This window comes from Neolamprologus brichardi, chromosome 17 (assembly GCF_056152115.1).
Source record: "Neolamprologus brichardi isolate AB-2024 chromosome 17, ASM5615211v1, whole genome shotgun sequence".
Taxonomy (NCBI): domain Eukaryota; kingdom Metazoa; phylum Chordata; class Actinopteri; order Cichliformes; family Cichlidae; genus Neolamprologus; species Neolamprologus brichardi.
The window spans coordinates 12,825,563-12,845,341 of NC_142120.1; the positions used below are offsets into that span (position 1 = coordinate 12,825,563).

The following is a 19,779-nucleotide window of genomic DNA, read 5'->3' on the forward strand; positions in this document are numbered from 1 at the left end:
TATGTTCTTAATCCCTAATCCTAAATGGAAAAATAGGACGGAACTAAATAAACCTTTTAAAAAATACCTAAAACTAATGATTATAGGAAGACATTTTCCTTCAGATGTCAGAAGTCACACTCAGAGAAATCGCATACTTTGTTTTGTTTTGCTTTGTTTCTGTCCACAGATCTTTATGTGAAGCTCTACGTGGTGAATATCGCCACCCAGAAAAGGATCATCAAGAAGAAGACCAGGGTTTGTCGCCACGACCGTGAGCCGTCCTTTAATGAGACCTTCCGCTTCTGCATGAACCCCACCGGACACGCGCTACAGGTAATCCACACAAAGTGTACGTTCACAGTCACATGCCACGTTAGCATCCCATTAAGCACGCACAAAACTGCTGCCTTTTGTTCTTTCCAGCTATTCCTGGTGTCCAACGGTGGCAAATTTGTGAAGAAGACCTTAATAGGCGAGGCCTACGTGTGGCTGGATAAAGTTGATTTACGCAAGCGAGTGGTGAGCTGGCACAAGCTGCTTGCCAGCACTGCCCAGATCCACTCATAGGAGGGGACTCAATCTAAAAGAAATAAGCTTAAGCGGAAAACAGGTTTCTGACATCTGGGTTCCACATCTGGAACGCTGATCCAGTCTTCTGGAAGGTCTGGGCACGGGAAGAGGGGGGATTTTTTTCTTCAACCTTTGTTTCAGGGCTCGCATAGCTTGCTATTTGGAAAAATGCTTTCAGCAAATGATGATATCTGCTCTGATTATGTGAAAAACTTGGAGGAAACCATTATGTGTTTACAGGGAATAAACACATGTTTACAGGGCATACAGTGTACAGCGGTGTAGCCAGGACTTAGAAGAAGAACACAGGTGCTGAGTTCAGAGGTCAAGTGCAGAATCAACCAGGTATTACACACTTTATCTCACACACACACACACGCTCACGACATTGCACACAGTCATTCACACAGAACTTCAAATCTAATAGATACAGGGAATGGACACACTTATAGATTCGAATTGATTTATTTTGACGTTTTATCCATTAAATGTTCTTTAAATGGGGCGCTCACCCTCGCTTTATTATTGTATTGATTTACAAAGCGTTTTGGGAATGAAATAGTAAAGACTCTGCTATAGAGACCTCTTATTTATTTTTGTATTATGATATTAGCGTAGAGTTCTATGATTTGTCTTCTCCTCAATTATTTAAGTACTTTAACAATCTATTCTGGGAAGGAAGTATATTTTATAATACACTACCTAGCATTCCAGTTCAATACAAAAAAAAAAATATTGCAAGCATGTTTTTGACTTTATTAACAAAAACTACTTGTTCCCTACCCTTTTAATCTGATTTTTCCCTGATGTTATCCAATGATGACTATTGTTTGATATAGCATCAATATTAATATATATCAAATTGGACATTACATGTTGTGCGCATGAGTCTATCTATTTGGTATGGAGTGCCACATGTTCAACAAAAAAAAAAAAAAAAACACCTCCAAGGTTCACTTTGTATATAGTGAAGTGTCATAGCTGGACATTATTCTACATATATAGATATAGATATATAGATATATATAGATATCTTTATCACAGACAATCAAGTCTTGATGATTGTGGCATAGAGGTTTTATTTATTCATGACGCCCCTTAGAATGTGAGACGTTTACTATATGAGAGTTAAGCATTTCCTCTTTTTCCTTGTAAGATTGGAGCACATTAGAAGTCTTGCATCAGTCTTGCTTTCGTTCGTAAGGGCAGTCAACTCGACGACACTCGCTTTTGTAGTATTTTGCACTTTTTCTGCTTAGAATGTAAAACTAACATCATCATCCTGCTAAATTATTATTTTTTCACTGGGAAAGTGAGAAACTATAGACCAGGAACTACCAAGAGTTACAATCCTAAGACGCGATGCTGTAACAGTAGCATGATGATGTTTCGTCCCACCTCCACGCGCACTTCATTAAACGCCTATTATGCCCATTATTTCATGAGAAAGGTCCCGTTTGCTGCGTACAGGTGTCAAAAGACTGGAAGGCTGATTCATTTAACATTTTCAGTGAAATATCCGACTGATTTCTATGCAACATCTACTATATAGCGTAAATAACTGCACCCTGACTTGCCAGAAATATGACACTTGGTTTCAGAGGAAGCATTTCTGTTTATTTTGCACTGCTGTGTTTTCATGTCCTCCACGAAATGGTTACTGCTTTAATATGATTTGTTGTTTTCTGTTTGTTTGTTTTTTTATTTACCGTGTGATTTTTTTGTATTGCTATATGAATCTTTATTTATTGCCTGTGAGACAATTTCATATGTTGTATTATATTTGTTTACAGTACATATCAGATGTACAGAGAAATTAGGTTTTTATACACTATGTAGTGCTTGTTTACAATATTTAGAGGGGCCTGAAACTCAGAGAACCAACTTTTTTGCCCTTGTGCACGAACACATGCTCACATTAAAAACGCCAATTCCACGTAGCTATAAATCAAAGGAAGAAAATCGAACATTCCTAGTCATGATTCCTATCTTTGTTTTGCACTCCCCCTTCGATTTGTTTCATTTTCCAGTAAGTGTATGAATTACCAAAAAAAAAAAAGCAACTAAAGAAAACCTTGTAATCAGTGGACTTCTCACCTCAAACGTAAGGTGCAACGTGCATTTTCGGTTGCTTTTCTTAACTTTCTATCCATGTGCTCGTGTGTGTGTGTGTGTAGCATCTTCACACCAAGTCCATGCATGTCATTAGCTCTAATGCAGTATCCCTTCCTTTACATGTTATCTGTCTAAATTATCTAAAATTTCTCATAACACACAATGAATTATACGAACACACACACACACCCAGATGCCATCTCTATCTTCAACCTTGTAAATAAATAGTTTTTTTATACTGGGGTTTGGGGAAGCAATAGGTCTTTTAGCAGTCAAAACTAAACAAAAACAAACAAAAAAAAGTCGCGTGATCTTAGAAGTAACAGGGAGTTGTTTCTCCTTGGATCGCTGTACAGTGGATAGGCCGAGGGAAGAGCTTCTGTCTGTTTATAGGGACCCAGATTTACCCGACCCTTTACACCAAACACTAAAAGTTTACCAGAGTCTAACACAGAAGTCTATCTTAACAACTCAAGTAGTTGCAGGAGAATTTAAATGTGCTCACACTGGATGTTGCATGTTTTGTTGGTGGTTCATACTATTTTTGTGTCCGGATATTATTAAAGAAAAAACAAGAATGGTGTAGAGAGAGATATAGAACAAATGTTATAGAGGGGGAAGTTATGAAGAAAACTTATAATTGATGATGTATGCTGAGTGTACAAAGAGTATGCTTGTAAAACCTGTCTGGTTTTTCACTTGTAAGTAAACAGAAAAAAAAAGAAATCTAATGTCATGGTTTTGTGATTGTATACAGGAGGTATTGATAAATTATGCAAAATGTGCTGTAAAAATGGCTGTTGCCCCATGTCTAAATATTAAATATCATATAAATGAAGCATTGTTAGCGTGCATTGAGTTTACTGCATATTCCACTGTTAGATAGCACGATTTTATTTTGAACCTAGAAAGTGCAATTTCTGGGAAACTGCAGTGTATATATATATATATGTGTGTGTGTGTGTGTGTGTGTGTATATTTTTGGGGGGGAGGTTGCATACATGGCTTGCATATGAGGAAGTAACAGAATACAGCCACAAGATGGTGCCATGCTGCTATCGTTTTGGCCAGTTGGAGCTCCGTGGTGACGTCCAAGCAAGCCTACGCAAGCCTGCAGAGCTCACACATGTGTCTTCACTTATTACTGATTAGTCTTTTCGTGACTGTGTGGGAGTGTGCAGATGGGGCTTGCTGACAGATCCTTCTGTAGCATCATTTGGTCCGGCTTCATTGTGAGACAAATCAGCACCAGGTGTGTGTCTATGTGTGCTCAAGGCTATTTGTTGGTCCTTCATCCCTTTGTATGCAAAATGCGAAAATGTGCTATAATAGGATATGTGACATGTGCTTAGATGTGTCTATAATGCTATGTTACTTTCATATATATATATATATAATATGGTATACGGTGTTGCACTATGGTAACATATGGTATAATATGGCATGTAGCAGCACCATATAGCATGCCCTGTTTGATCCTCCTTGTTAACTCTAATGGTGTCACTACATCAAGTAAGATTAACATAATGTTGTATTCAGTAAAACCATAAGAGCAAAGGAGAAGATGGAATTCCCCCCTGTTGGCCGTCAGAAACTAATGCAATTTTAATGCAATTTTGAGATGTAGAATCCTCGCCCATTTTTTATATACAGTCTATGGTATGAGACAAAATTGTGTTAAAAAACAAACAACCAAACCTTAAACTGAAGCAAAGTGTAACCATCCAAAGATAGATAGATAGATAGCACACAATGACAAAGATGAAGACTAAACTACACAGCACACCAGGGAGACACTATAAGGCACATATAAGGATGAAAGTAAAATAGGCAGTACCTGACAGCAAAACAAAGAAAGTCATGGAGACAAACAGTAAGACACCAGCAAGCAAGCATGGGGAAAAGGAAACACAATAAAACTAAAGATTACAAAGGAGACTGGGAAGTCTCAAAATGTCTTGCATGAAAAAAGGTGTCTGACATTCTCCATGGACAGGCTTTTCATTAACTTCACCCGGCAACATCATGAAGAAAAGATTCAGTTGTTTGGCTCAGCAACCATGGGTCTGAAATCTTGCTGTACTTTCACCCCTGGAGGGCTGTTCTTTAAAGCCAGGAAACTCTGAAAAAAGCTCAGAGGCGACTAATGAGAATGACAGGTTAGCACTAAAACCTTCTAAAATTAATATACAGTCCACTGACTCATATTTAGTAGATCTGAATTTACTTCATGAGTGATGGTGGAATAATGTGTTTACTGCAACATACAACAACCTAAAAGCATATCCAAATCATAGAAATAATCTGTAACAGTTTCTCATTTTAAAAAACGTTTTAGACTTTTTATACATATGTATATTACACCAACAGGGGGCGTAAGAAATCCATTTTACACAGTCACAGTTAGTTCTCTGTAGTGAAATCCTTTTGGACCTTTGACCTTAAGTATTTCTGAGTTCAAAATAGAGATCCCATAAGCTTATATGCATTTAAACTTAGAAATAACTTACTTATTATTGCATTCTTTCAGGGAGTAGTGCGAGTCTGTGTGTGTATCTGTGTGTTTACAGACAGGGGGATGGATCACCTGTGTCAGCACCTGCTGAATGTTGACTCTGCAGCTGAAAAAAAAAAACTGCTTCTGCCAGCTGAGTCTGCCACAAAATAATTATGTGTTGGAAAAATAGAGGACCACCTACAGTTATAATACCTACAACAAAAGAAGGATTTTATCTATTATTTTATAGGAATGAGCAATCTATACAAATGCACAGTAATGAAAAGGTTTACAAGGTGTAATGAGAGCTGCTACGATTCATGATTTGACGGTGACACTGTCAAAACTAAAGGAGGCTGAGCTGGAGGTGACAGAGTTGAAAGTACTAAGGTTTTTGTTGTGAGTGACCAGGAGGGAACATGGTTAGATGTAAGTATATCAGAGAGGCATTTCAGGGTGAGTGGTTTGAAGGCAAAGTTAAGGAGGCAAGGGTTGAGATGGTTTGGACAGGTGCAGAGAATGGATAGTAGATATACTGGACAAATGGTTGAAGTTGAAGGTGCCAGGTAGATAGATGCAGGGTCAGATGGAGACAGACAACCCACTGTGGTGACGCCTAAAGGGAGCAGCTGAAAGGCAAAGAACATGCAAAATGCACAGTAACTATATGGTTAACAGAAAACAAAAATCCTTTCTTCAGTCTACACAAGTACTATTTAATGCGCAAGTTAGCTTTTCTAACGGCTGAATTGCAGTTCTAAGAGATGTGTATTTCTCTTGGCTTATTGGTGTACAGTGATAGAGAATTGATCGGGCATTTGGTGTTGATGAAACCAAGCCAAAGTTACTGCTGTGAAGCACCTTAGTGTTAATTTGCGCCCTAAAAAAAGAATTAATTATATATATAAAAAAGCAGATGATGCTAATCAGGTACATAAAGCAAAAAGATGACTAATGTGGGGAACCTTGATCATCGCTGGTGATCTGGTACGATTGTAATCTTTCTGAGAACACCTGTTGCAAACACTACACCAGATATCGCTGAATGGGGCAAAGTGAGCACTAATGAGCCTCAAATTGATCTTTTGGAGAAAAAACTTTAAGTATAGCAGGATACTAAGCTCTTAGCTACTGCATGCTAGAACAAAAGCGTACCCAGTAAGCTTGACATACTTCATGTTTGACATACTTCATGTAACATACTTCATGTTTACATGAAGTATTGTCCGCTATTTAAACTCTGCATATTTGTAGAAGAAGTTCACCTTCAGCCAGAGGTTTCTCCAATTTTACCTTTATGTGCTAAGCTAAGCTAGCCAACTGCTAGCTGTAGCTTAGCTTAAATTTACACAATAATAAATTTAGAAAGAAGCCTGGTTCTGTCAAATAATATCCCACAAATAAATTCCTGTCTCAAGCTAAGTTAAGAAGCTTCATAAAGCAAAAATATGCTTTATGTCTACAATTTGTATAGTCTGTAATGCTGCAGCTCTCTGTATAAGTTCTTTCCAGAAGTGTTCATGAGAGAAAGATAGAGGACCTTAGATTATATGGTTTGATTAAGTTATGATGTGCTTCTGGCTGAAAATTTCCACAACTTGATCAAATTATGCCAGGCTCTCTCTGCCAGGTTCTTCTCTGGTGTGTACTTTATTCCCTTTATGTCTCCCCTGTTTGTTTCATGTTCCCTGTGATCTCTTTCATATTCCCCCTCTTCATACCGCTTCTCAGTGAGTCCCCCTTTGTTTTCCCCCCTCTCTGATTCTGATAGATCCCTTACATCCTTCGCTTCTAAAGATGTGTTTGTTCCCCTCTTTTGTCTTCAAAGATGTGGCCGGAATCAGATGGTGGCTTGGAAACATTGTGCTGTTGTCCTGCATCTGTGATTCACAGAGCGGTAACTTTGATGAAAACAACAGAGATCTGATGAGGCGGGATCAGGCAATGTCGTCGGATGCATCAGCTTATGCAAGGTTAGACAGAGGTTACACATCCATCAAATATGCCTTGATCTCCAAAGAGGTGCTGCAAACTTTCACTTGAGATATCACTTGGAAGCACTGCTTCTTTAAGACTTTTGCTGGTGGGATAAACTACCCTTGTAACACAGTGGGGGATAAGGGTGCCTTAATTGGAATACTCAAGTAAAATACAAGTATCTACCTTTAATTTTTGCATTGATTGAGTAAATGATCTTAGTTACCACTGCAGAATAGTGTAAAAGAAAGCATCTGGATTGTGATTGAATTTCCATAACCTTGTTCCTAAATTTGTTCTCTTGCTCTGAAATTCACATCTGGTAAAGTCCAGATGTCCAGATGATACACAGGCACGGATGTGCTGTCTCTAACCAGTGACTGATGGTAGTGTTTTGATAAGAGGAGACGCCAGCATTTGGACACATGAATGTGAATTGAGAAAGGGATCTTTGCTGGCAAGTGTCAAAAGATGATGTTGTAGATCATGAGCTTTAGCTGCAGCGGTTGTATATGATGCAGAAAACACATGTTAACATAACTATTAGGATAAGACATTAATCAGAGTCACCTGTTACATATGTGACAGTTTACTGCTCTACATGCATGTGGTCACACGAGTCTTGTCAACAAAAAATCTTTTGAGAATTTGAGTAGGAAAATGTAATTTTTTTAGAAAGGATTCAAGATTTTGTGAGTTAAAAAAGAGAACAGGACAGCTAAGACCCTTCATATCTCATCACCTCAGATCCCCCCTGAAGACAGCTTCCCATCACTGGATGCCCAGTTTCACCCTAAGGCCATCCTTTGCTGGGCCATGACTTCTCTTACTGACAGAATAGTTTTCACTAATAGTAATGTGATCAGTCAGTGCACAGAGGGGACCGAGGCTGCCCCTGTCCCAAATGAGACATCATATCACACACACTCTCCGTCACTTCTCTTTCACTGAGTCAACAAGGTGTAACCACTCCGGCCATCAACCGAGACAAGACTGTGGTGCAAGAAAACCAGTGTTGTTTTTTATGGGGTGACCTACAAACGCTGTGTCTCGCAAAGAAGAGGATATCCAAGGAATTTGCAAACACAATCTTTAAGATTATATAAATATCAATAAGTTTGAATCAATCATAAATAAATGATGTGACGTCTCAGGAGAAAATCAGACACTTGCATATACTGTATGCTAACAACAAATAGCATCGCTGTAGAGCAGGGGTAGGCAACTCCAGGCCTCGAGTGCCGGTGTCCTGCAGGTTTTAGATCGCACCCTGAGTTAACACACCTGAATCAAATGATTAAGGAGACTTGTTATTGTTTTGGGAAATTTCATGCTGCTGTACAGTAACTTCTCATAGACTAGTGCATATCAGACCTAAATAGCAGAGGTACCAGTTGCTATAAATACACAAATATAGAGCAAGACTGGAGGAACAGAATGAGAACACAAAAGGGAATTAGCTAATTAATCCAAGGAACACAGAACCCAAACTCAAAGATAACCAAAAATGTTTGAATGAATTTCAAACATAAAAAACCCAAAAGCTTGGGTATAAAATCCAAGGATCGTGGCAAGCAGCCATGCAACAGCTAGCTCATCTGAAGCTAAGCCTGCGCTGTGTGCACTGACCCTCACTTACGTAGCCAGCATTCCCTCTATAGCTGTTGATGTTTTGGTTCCCTAGGACTGACATTGTGCAAAATATTATCACTCTTTCCTCACAGCAAGAACCCAGGGCCTTTCTGTGTGTTTCTGTGTGAAGTTTGCATGTTCTCCTCATGTTTCTGTGGTATTCCATGAGGGAAAACCCACACATCCAAGGCCTTTCAAGGCTAGAATAATTCTCTTGTTCACTGTTTTTGACCAATGACCTATTGTACAGCTGGAGTTATTCCCCTGGCACAGCACAAAGGCTTCACATTTTCCTAATGCTTATTATATGTTTAATGGAAACAAAGGATATGGTCCCGTTCTATTTTATCATTCTACTTGTCATTTCAGAATTTGAACTCTTTTTTTGAGATTGGTTAAGTGGTAGAGCTAATGTTTAAAAGTCCTGTGATTGGACGTTGTAAGAAGTCTGTATTCTATTTTTTAAAGGCAGACTGTCCGACTTATTCATATGAGATACTGTGTGAGTAAGAAAATCTTTCAGCTATGATAAACACAGCGCAGTGTGATGAACAGAATCAAGAGGTTTCAGTGTGGAGGGTGAAGCATATGCAGTGTGTGGGAGTTTTTAGTGCATATTAGAATTAACAGTACTGAAGAATAATGGGTGTATTAGTGGGAGGTATTTAAGTAACAATAGGCCATGCAGGTGTAGTAGGCCTCTTTGTCCTCAACCAAGAAAACCTGATTCGACTGAAAGATATCTATATATTTGTTTATACTCGTGGTATATTTACTGCACAACAAACCTTATTTGTTGTGGCTAATGGAGTATGATTTTCTCCATCAGGATTAGTTGTAAATGCAATAGTGCCCCAGACTGTGCTGCATAAAACCATGAATGGAAACTAACTAAGAACATGTAAATTCTGCAGGGGTCCAATTTGCTTTCTGTTATGAATGCAGGTAACAGTAAACAAGAAAAGGCAAAAGAAGCAAGACAAGTATGAGCGTTTCAGGAAACTTCTTGTAAGTGCCTGGAAGAAATTGAATGAAATAGGTCCATTTTCCAGTGAGCGAGCTAGTTAATCTTGTTGCTTTTCAGCACCCACCTGAATGAGAGACCCTTCGTTAACCAAAGTGTGACTCCACTGGGTCGTGGAAACGCACCAATTTAATATCAGTTGGAAAAAAATGCACATATGTACACGGATGTGTTAGAAAATGCTAGAAAATATCCACCTATAAGCACAGCTTAAGCTCAGTAATTTCCTCCTGTTCTGAGGCATGATTATCTGAATATGTGTGTGCTGACTGTAGGTTGAGAGACCGAAGTGACAAATCTTGCCAAGAAAGCAAATAAGCGTATTTTCAAAAGGAAAAAAAAAGACTGTCGAAGTAAGCTTAGATAAAAATTGTCAACACACTCTTAATGCATGCTCAATCATCCGGGTAAGTAAATCCCAAAAGGTTGAATCTGTCAACAACCATCAACAACCACCAACTCGAGTTGATGGTTGAACACGGAGTCTGATGTAAAACGGGGTCAACAGAGCATTTATTTGTTAAGGAACTGAACTTTTTTTTAAATGTTAAGGAGATTTTATGTCATTTCTATTGTTCATTTTATTGAAAGTATTTTAATATTTCATCTTGGTCTGCTGGTTTAGTGTTTTATCTATTGAACATAAAAACTCCCTCAGCAACATTAACACCTGCTCCAAAATCAGGGTCAGTCAGAGAGATTGTTATTCACTCTGGAAAATCAGGTTATAAAGAAGGAAAACAAAAACATTATTAACCGTCCTTTCAATGTTTTTTCACCTGAATTCAGGACTGTGTGGGTAAGCTGCAAACAAATTGCCCTTTTTTGGATTAATAAAATGACCTGAATCTGAATCAAAAGACTTCATTTCTTTTCTTGTACTCCATCATTTTCCTCCCTAGAAGCTGGAACTGACAGTGAAGACTACATCCTTGTTAGCTCATGCTGAGATAAAACACATGGCCCTTAATCTTTCCCAGAAAGATGGTGTGTGGGGAGAGATGTGATTAAAGTTGGAAATCATTTATCAGTACCACAGACGAGTTATTAAATGAACTGCGTTTGGCATCCTGTGGGGGCAGGCAGAGTGGGTGCATGAATGCTGAATTTTGCTCTTTGGGGAAGATTCAGCAGTATGTATCAATTTGTTTGTCTTGCAGAATACTGACAAATGTGACAGGATATGACAGTGACATTTAAACTTTTGAGATGAAAGCCAGATGTGACAGATGCCTCATGATATTTTATCATGTTGCGTGGCTCCGAATGTTCTCCATATGCTTACAACCTGCATTTTTCGGTGACGTCAGCATCATGGAAGTACCGGCAAAAAAGTAACTGCCGATGATCAGAAATGCAGGAAGTAGGGAAAAGAACACAGAGTGTTTGTTTGACTTGAAGTGGTTATTTGATGTGAAAAATAGCCATAGGTACATTTTTGTTATTTGAATATGATGCAAAGCATTTTGCCCTGCAAATGTGTTTTAATGAGATTATACATTTAGTAATTAAACCTTATTGCTTAATAGATCTTCCTCCTTTGTGCTGTTATATTAAGAAATTGTGTATAAGAGCTGGTTGATTACACTAAAAATAATGTGGTTATATCTAGGGCTTACAGTGGGATGTCGCCGATGGGGAAACCCCAAGTTCCGGTGTAAATGTGCAAGGTGGGGAAAATAATTACTTAGAAATAAGTCACATAATAATAAGTCACTGTGAACAGCTGACCTGTGCTGCTACACAGAGTCCCATTGCTCTTTGTAGGTTTACCCAACTGATTTAAACATCATATAAGCTGATGTTATGTTGCATTACTTATCATTTATCATTATCATTTCATCAGAGCATTTAATGAAGCTGTTGATGTTACATTAAAGTCTGTATTTCAGGTGTTAGCATAATCGCATAATAATCTTTCATTGCAGGTGCAACTGTAATCATGTTATACACATTGCATTTTTGTGCTTATTAAAGAGTTGAAGCTCGGTCAGTTAATTAATGGTTGGAAGCTTTGGGCGGCGCGATGTCCGGCCGATCTATTGAATAAAATGACCTAGAGTTATGAAAGGATTGCATACATGCTTACAATACACCACATATTATATAGAAACAGAATAGAGGCCTGCGTGTGTTCAGCAGCCTGCTACATTGGAGTTTGCCTGGTAACAAATGACTCAGAATAAGTCAGGAAGTATACTTCTAAAATGTCTTTGTTTGTCGAGTGAGGTCATGCACGGAGGTCAAGACACACATAGGCTGCCCGTACACACATACACAGTATATAGACTTGTTTTGCTTGTAAACAGCATGTTCATGCTCTGTTCTGAAGTGCAGTAAGTGAAATAACAGGAAGCATCTGGCGGTGGCGGAGGAACAGAGGGAGGAACTGTTCTTTTTTGAATGTGTCCAATGTTGAGGATTACTGGAACTGATGCAGGTTATCTATCTGGTTGGACGCACAAGGGGCATTATATTTCCTGATACCCTGATGTTATAAATACAACTGCTCGTTTATTGTTCTGGGAAGATCGACGCTGATTGTGTGACGGAGCTCATCTTCCACACGCGCGTGTGTTTAATAAAATCATTGTTTTGACGCACAATGGACCTGCAGTCATTTGTCTCTCACCTCAAAACACGAATCAGGACATGTGCAAGCTTAAATGGCTGATTTCCAATCCCTACACACTATTAAGTATGAAAGGCACAACCCAGTGAGTGAATCTAATCAGCCTACCCTAAATATAAATTTATGTCTGGTACTTCAGTTGTAACCTGGTAACAGTACCATAGATGTAACTAGTCCTCAATCAAACATCCCTGTAAACTTTGACAGAATAATTCAAACTAACCGGTGTAGCCTGCACTAAACTACCGCGAGGGCCAGTGTCCTGCAGATTTTAGATATCACCCTGGGTCAGCACACCTATTACAAATGCATAATTAGGCTAAACATTGTGTATAGATCTAAAACTCCAAAATAAACAAGGATATTAAATATAAGATTTAAATTTTAAATCTAATTTGCTGACCTTTGAAAATAATCTCTGATCTTCCCTACTAGTGAAATACACCAGCTGTACATTTAGCTCACAGGCATGTTTTGTGACAGACTTCACAGAAACAGTTTGTGTGTTTGGTGAAATTTGTTGAGCTGTTTGAAAAGTTGCATTTGGAATCATGTAGCAATAAAAAAACAACAAAAAAAACATGTTACTCTGTTTATGATAGCTCCTCTTCTGTAACTAGTGAGACGCTGAAGCATTGCAACCACAACTTTACATCTGCAGCATGAACGCATCACAGGGATGGGAGGGAAAGAGGACGCGCTGAAGATGTTAGATGTAGTAGCATGCAGGGGCTGGAAGGAGTGCCAGGCCAGTTAAAAAAAACAAAACAAAAAAAAACAAATGTAATAATAATATACATTAACCTCATTAACTAAAGTTGCCAGAGTGCCATCCTGAATCAATCAGGCCTAGTTTAATTCCTGGTTTTATCCTTCTGACAGGAAACTAAACTTACATTTTAAATGATGATCTGAATAAAATTGACGACACACACTTGTGAATTACAACCTCAATTCCAAAACAGCTGTGTTTGTATTTAGTGCATCATGAAACAAAAATTATGACAATAAAACTGCCATCAAATTTAAAATTAACTAATAGTCTTTAAAAGTGATACATTTTCTCTGTTTAAATATTTAAATATGTTTTCTATCTTTTATTGTGGATAAAATAGGAGTTTATAAGATTTACAAATCATTGTGTTTTTTCTTTACACACTTTTTTGGAATTGGGATTGTAAATGTCATTGTCTCTGCAGCTTCATTTCTACAAGGACATGTTAGGCGTGACCTCAGTGGATGAGAAAAAACAGCCTTGTGGCTTAGTTGACGACAAATGCATTGCTAGGCGACGGCCGGGGGGGGGGGCTATTCCCTGGACAGGTGGGTGGGGTTGCGAGCTGATGACAGAGGCCACACCTGCTGCCCGCCAGACGCATATACACATTTCTAAATCACTCAGAAACAGACACACACCTGTCTCACTGTTACACACACACACACTTGCGCTGATTTTTACCTCCTGCTCTTTTCTGGAAACATGACCTGAAGCAAATTGTACTTTAGTGGCCAACAGGTTAAAGCAAAAGTGCAGTGAATCGCATGACTGAAATCAACACAACCTTTACACAGGGTACAGTCTTAAATGCCAAATGAAGAACATTTTTTCTATCTGTGTTCATAGTATTGTCTTTTTAACCTATTTAGTTTTGTCCTACAATTTCCCATCTGCTGAATATGCTGACTTAAGTGTGCTGCCATCGGGGTGCATTAGGATTGGCTTTGAAATGGCATTAAAAAAAATAAAATAAATAAGTATATTGCTCCAAAATACTGAAGCCTTAATTTAAGGAAATAGATAGTCAAGCAGCTGGGTTTTTGTTAGCTTGCTTTGTTAAACCTAAACAGCTGATGGCAGTTATCAAGTCTCCCAGAAAACACCGGCTTTCTGAATCTACCATTAGAACAGAAACAGTAGTGTTGTAACCAGGTGACCTATTGCAAACAGCTGCATATTTCACACAAGAAGACTTGCATGACTTGCATGGTGCCCCGCAAAGAACTGAACCACTGGGGTAAACATGGCAAAGTTACCCGACTAACCTCAGATCCTGCTTTGCAGTGGAGGCCTCAGCAGATTAGCATTCGTGTCATATTGATGGCCATATTATTCATTCTCTTTGCAGCTTTCTTATTCTCTATGGGGGGAAAATATCTGCTTTGCCTGTGCACTAACTTTTGGGGTAGGGCAGGTAGTGCACATAAATTATCAAGACTTTGTGTATGAACATGGAGCAATGAAAAAAGGGAGAAAAGCTATAGTCAAAGCAAAACAATAAGCCAAAATATGCTAGGAAGGAAGTTTAGTTTGTCACTTAGGTGTCTCCCTTTAAATCACACAGAGTCATTTGATCCAGTGTTGGCTTAAAAATACTGATTATAGCATGAAACAACATTGAGTCAGAGATTTTATGGAAATTGGATGTATTTAGTCATACTGAATTTGCTGTTTTTGAGAAGCTTTTGTAAGCCAAAACTAATCTTTGTGAAAAACCCATATAATCCTATTTAAGAGAGTGTTGCATTTGCTGGCCTGTTTCAAAAACACGAGCAGCATGAGGGATTGTTATGTTTTTTTTTATGGGAACACATTGTACATTGTTTTCCACTTCAGAATTAATTTAAAAGTCAACCTGTGGACGTTCTTAACGGATAATTACCACATATAGTTCATTTCTTTGGGTTTTTTTTAATAGTGTATAGTATGTTAGCCCTTAAACCTTTAAACCAGCGTTCCTCTCTCCATATGGTCAACACTCTTTCCAAACCGGCCCCTCCTCTTCGCCATTGCTCGGTAAATACACTTCAATCCCCCACCTCAGAGCCATGCCAGGCAAGAGGTCCCAAAGGAACAGCTTTTATATGAGCTATAGTGAAACCTGAGAGGGGGGGGCATAGACAGCTATTTGCACAGCATATCTATTTGTGGGATTCACGTAGCAGGTGGTCAACACTTTGCCTTGTTTGTCTATTGTGACCCACACAGCTCATCTGCATGCAGACAGACATCCATACACACAAAAACAAGCAGACAAAAAATTCAAGCCAAAAGAAGAAAATAATTATCTTTGGGTGGGGGTTGTAATAATGGAGGAGCTTGAAGCAAGATTAGTTTTGCATCTGACAAGGGGCTTTGAAGACAAACCCGTTAGAAAATACAGTATATGCTTCTGGTATTTACCTTGCTGATTGTCCCAGCAAAGGGAAATGTCACTCCATATTAAGTTTGCCACAGCCCTTGGAGCGAGTGGAATTTATTATCACATTTCTGCATAAAAAAGAGGCGCTGCGCTATTGAAAATTAAATGAAGGTTCATCGTGATACACATAATAAAACGGAGAGCTTTTATTGGATGGGAAGAGTGTATTATTTTATTTATTTTTTGAGATGCTTGACTGAATCTGACATGGACTACAACTGGGTTGTCGGCCTGAAATGCTTTAAGCAACGCATGTGACCAGACAAGAGCAAAGTTGCCCTGGAAGTCACCTGACTTTGTTGTTTACAAGAATGCACATGAAAAAACATTCAAAAGTCAGCTCTGTGAGGAAGAAGATCATTGTAGGAAGGATAATATAGACGCACAGTCAGTGGAGTGTGTGACTTATGATGATGATCAGCTCGAGGTCATAGCTCGAGGCTTTTAAGGTTATCAGAGGAAAACTTAAATCTAAAGACACGGGCTGCAGTGTTGTTAGAATCTCCCATGTTTGATAAGGCCAGTGTGCCGTAAATAACTGTTGCTGGGTGACGTGAAGGGCGCCCGGAAACCCATTTACGCCTCAGCAACACAAACATAAGAGACCACACACACTGCAAAAAAACATGGTGAAAAAGTGCCATTAAGGGTTGTGTATTCTAATTTTTTTTAAGTTGCCTAAAATCTTAAATTAGGTCACGTGTACATGTCTACGCATAGATTGACTTTTCCCATTTGTGTAAAGATTTCTAAAAGACTTTCGAAATAAACTGCGAGGTTTTTTTTCCGAGCCACGCAGAACTTGGGTGAAATCATCACAATCACTCAAACACACTTCCACCCCACGTGTTCATCCCCGCGAACCCACGATGTTTTTTGCAGTGTGCGGAGTGACACCGCTGTGTCGGCAGAGCTGGAGCTCTACTGTAAATGCGCCCTCCCCTTTTCTCCTGTGTTTTTTTTATTTTATTTTATAAATCTTTTGGACACACGCTTGAGATTTGCTCTAACAGCCTATCCCAGTTTGAAACACTCACTTAAGAGTGTCTCTCTCTCACACACACACAGATACACACGCTACACCCCCCCTCCAAAAAAAGAACACACTCCTTCAACTCCATCGGTGGGGAGAACATAGCTATCGGATGAGATTTGTTTCCAAACGCGCACCGATGGCGGTGTGAGGCGTTTGGTTTGAGAAGTACGAGCGGCGCTTTGGATTTGTGGGCAATTCTTCTTCTTTTTTCTCCATTTTTTTTTTTTTGTTCATCTGCTGAATCCTGCTTTAGGGAAATTAACAAAGATATGGATTACTCACTTTGTCTATTCCTACTCTTGGCGACTGTTTCGTCTGAGTCGAGCGGGCAATTCCCAACATCGCAGATGTGAGTACTGTACAGCTGAAAACAGCCTGTTGGCTTTTTAAAGTAATACGGTGTTGTATCATAGAAATTTTTACGTGGCTCTTTTTTCTGAACCTGTATCATTTTATGGCATGTTAGCTTGCTTATACGGTAGATACAAAGCAGCCTGGTAATCACTTAAAGAGAAATGTGGTGCTAAACATGTCTAAAGCTTACATTAAGTTTGTGAACGCGCACTTTGTGGGAAATTCTCTCGGAAGCAGAACAGTCCTTCTTCTTGCCAACTGATGATGAGGATTGTACATGGGCTTTGTCCGTTACTTTAACTTTGTGAAATATGATATTAAAAGCTGCTTCCCATTTATTGCCAGCCTGCAGCAGTGTGACATATTGCGGGCTGTCACATGAATCATCCCAAGAAGGGAGACTAAGGTCTGAACTTTCTCTTAACCATGTCCACAGATAGTTCTGACATTTGGCTATATGTGTAGATTGCTGTAATGAATCACATTTGTTTACAGTGCATAAAGTTTGAACTGTAAATAGGAAAGCATATAGAAAGCATACTCCTCAGTTTGTCCTTTTTGACAGCAGTTGGTTATTGACAGGTCAAATGACACAGTTAATCCATTATTTATTCAGAATATTGATATTTTTGTCTTCTGCTGATAATATTGATGAATAATGGTAAATGTATTCATCATGACGGTTACTTGATTAGTAGATAATACAAATGATGATTGGTTTTCCAAATAAAATGTTACAGTTCCCTATTTTGCTGGACACATTTCAATATCACCTTGCGTTGATTAGGCAATTGGTGATAAAGTTGTCTCAAACCTTCCTTAAAAGTTTCGTTTCTTGAGATTTCCAGCATGCAGACCAGTACTTCAGCTCAGTGTGGAAAACTCTCTGTTTGCCCTGCAAGACGTTAACTCGGTTTACAAACCCATGCCATCAAGTGGAGATATCGCTTGCACAGTCAAGCTATCTCTGGCTCTGTCTAAATTTGACCTTCCATATTTGTACTGCAGCATTAATAGATGTAACAGATGATCTGTCCGCAGCCCAAATTAAGCAAAAGTGTAGGAGTGCAAGCCTGTTCGGCTGACATGCTGAACCTCACACTTAATCAACAGGTTTAAGATATTCCAGATGGTTCTAAAGGAGCCAGGACTACATGTTTTGGTTTTAAATGCAGCCCAAGTTCAGTCCTAGAGAGATGATGGCACTTAGCCTAATGGCTGAATATGGTGATGTCAGACTCGCAGAGTGGCCAGCCTACTCCCAATATTTCACGGCCTCTAAGTGGATTGATCTGTGGGTTGTGTACATGATATTCATGTTGGTGTGGACGTTCACTCGCTGGTGCATGTTCACTCTTTTATTTTGCAAATATGAGTATTTATTTCAGAAGAAAGCACGCCAGAGTCAAACTGTAAACCCACAGTTGTAATGCGCCTTCTTAAAAACATATTCCTAGCCACCAGTAATAAAAAAAACCCAAAACACATCAGTCGGTGCACAGCTTCTTTTAATTCTTTCTGTTTCACTGTGAGCAATTTCAGCCAGTGTTTGTATACTGTTGTAGTGACAGTGATTTTGAGTGACAAGCTTCACGTCGACTCCTCAAGGTGAAAGCCACAGAGCAAAACAGAGAAAGTAGAAGGGCAACGATGGAGAGACCGACCCAGCCCGTTTCCCTTAAAGAAATTCAGAAACGTGGTTCTTAAGTAGCTCAGTGTTTATGACTACAGCCAAACATTTACATACACTTTCTATACTATTATTTCTTTCTGTGTTACTGTCTTTTTTCCCCTTTATTCCTTGCTTCCTTCACTCCTTCCTTCTCCTCCGTTCCCCTCCCTATCTCATGGACTCGAAGTGTGACTGTATCTCTGGGCTCCATCTCTAACCTCACATGCCAGCATCTGTCTGTTCTCAGATCTTCATGTCCCCTCTCCTCCTCTCAGCCCCCCCTGCACGCCTTCTCACTCTGTTTCTCATCGCTCTGTTTCCGTCTCGTTCTTCCTCTGTCCGTCTTCTCCCTATGTGTCTCTTTAGCTCTCCCCTCTCGGCTTGTTTTGTTGCCAAAAGGCAGATGATTAACATCATCAAATCTGAAATGCAAAGTCTGATGTCATAGACTGTGCCCCAGAGATCTCTGCACCATTCAAACACACTGTTAGATCAGGAAAGATAAAAAGACATGATGGAGATAAAGAGAAAAGGAGACAAGATGAAAATCCAGACTACTTGGCCTTATTGACTACAAACATATATAATATATGGACATTTTGCTACATAAATCCTGCCAACGTGCAGCTGACTGTTACCACACTTGCAGCCAAATACACAGAAAATGTCTAAATGTTTTGCTGCTATGTGCCATTTCATTGTGCTAACGTTCCCTTCTGATATAAAGCTTGATCATATGCTTGTTCCTGGCTTTCACCCTGGTCACTGACACATATAGCTTGTTTTATCTTCATCCTACTAATTTCCACACTTTCTGTCACCCTCTGCTCTGTTTCTCCCACTCTCACTTGCTTTTTTTTTTTTTTAAAGCTAACTAGATTTCATGCTCAACCAGCTAAAGCGCCATGCATCTTGTGTTTGTGGCCTCATCTCTGGCAATTAGTTGGCATAATGTGAGGGGATGCTTGATATCAAAAGAAAGCAGCAAGATATAAATCATGTACATATATATAAGTATATAAAACCACACTTAAAGTGAAAGCAAGCTTCACATTGAGCCCTCTGTGAACTTAAAGGACTAGTTCAAC

At 39.1% G+C, this 19,779-nt stretch overlaps 2 protein-coding genes across 6 annotated transcripts in view; both read left to right on the plus strand.

Moving 5' to 3' along the window:
• The window catches only part of pcloa (piccolo presynaptic cytomatrix protein a), a 57,532-nt gene extending 54,027 nt beyond the window's left edge, over positions 1 to 3,505 (plus strand). For all 5 annotated transcript variants that reach the window (XM_087830943.1, XM_087830939.1, XM_087830940.1 and 2 more), the window contains 2 exons: positions 170 to 315; positions 406 to 3,505. In XM_087830943.1, the coding sequence (XP_087687069.1) occupies positions 170 to 315; positions 406 to 549 (290 nt within the window). In that variant the 3' untranslated portion in view covers positions 550 to 3,505. The remainder of the gene's footprint in view (positions 1 to 169; positions 316 to 405) is intronic.
• A 13,117-nt stretch (positions 3,506 to 16,622) lies between these two features.
• The window catches only part of cacna2d1a (calcium voltage-gated channel auxiliary subunit alpha2delta 1a), a 107,220-nt gene continuing 104,063 nt past the window's right edge, over positions 16,623 to 19,779 (plus strand). The window contains exon 1 of the mRNA XM_087830444.1: positions 16,623 to 17,014. Coding sequence (XP_087686570.1) covers positions 16,935 to 17,014 — 80 coding nt within the window. The 5' untranslated portion in view covers positions 16,623 to 16,934. The remainder of the gene's footprint in view (positions 17,015 to 19,779) is intronic.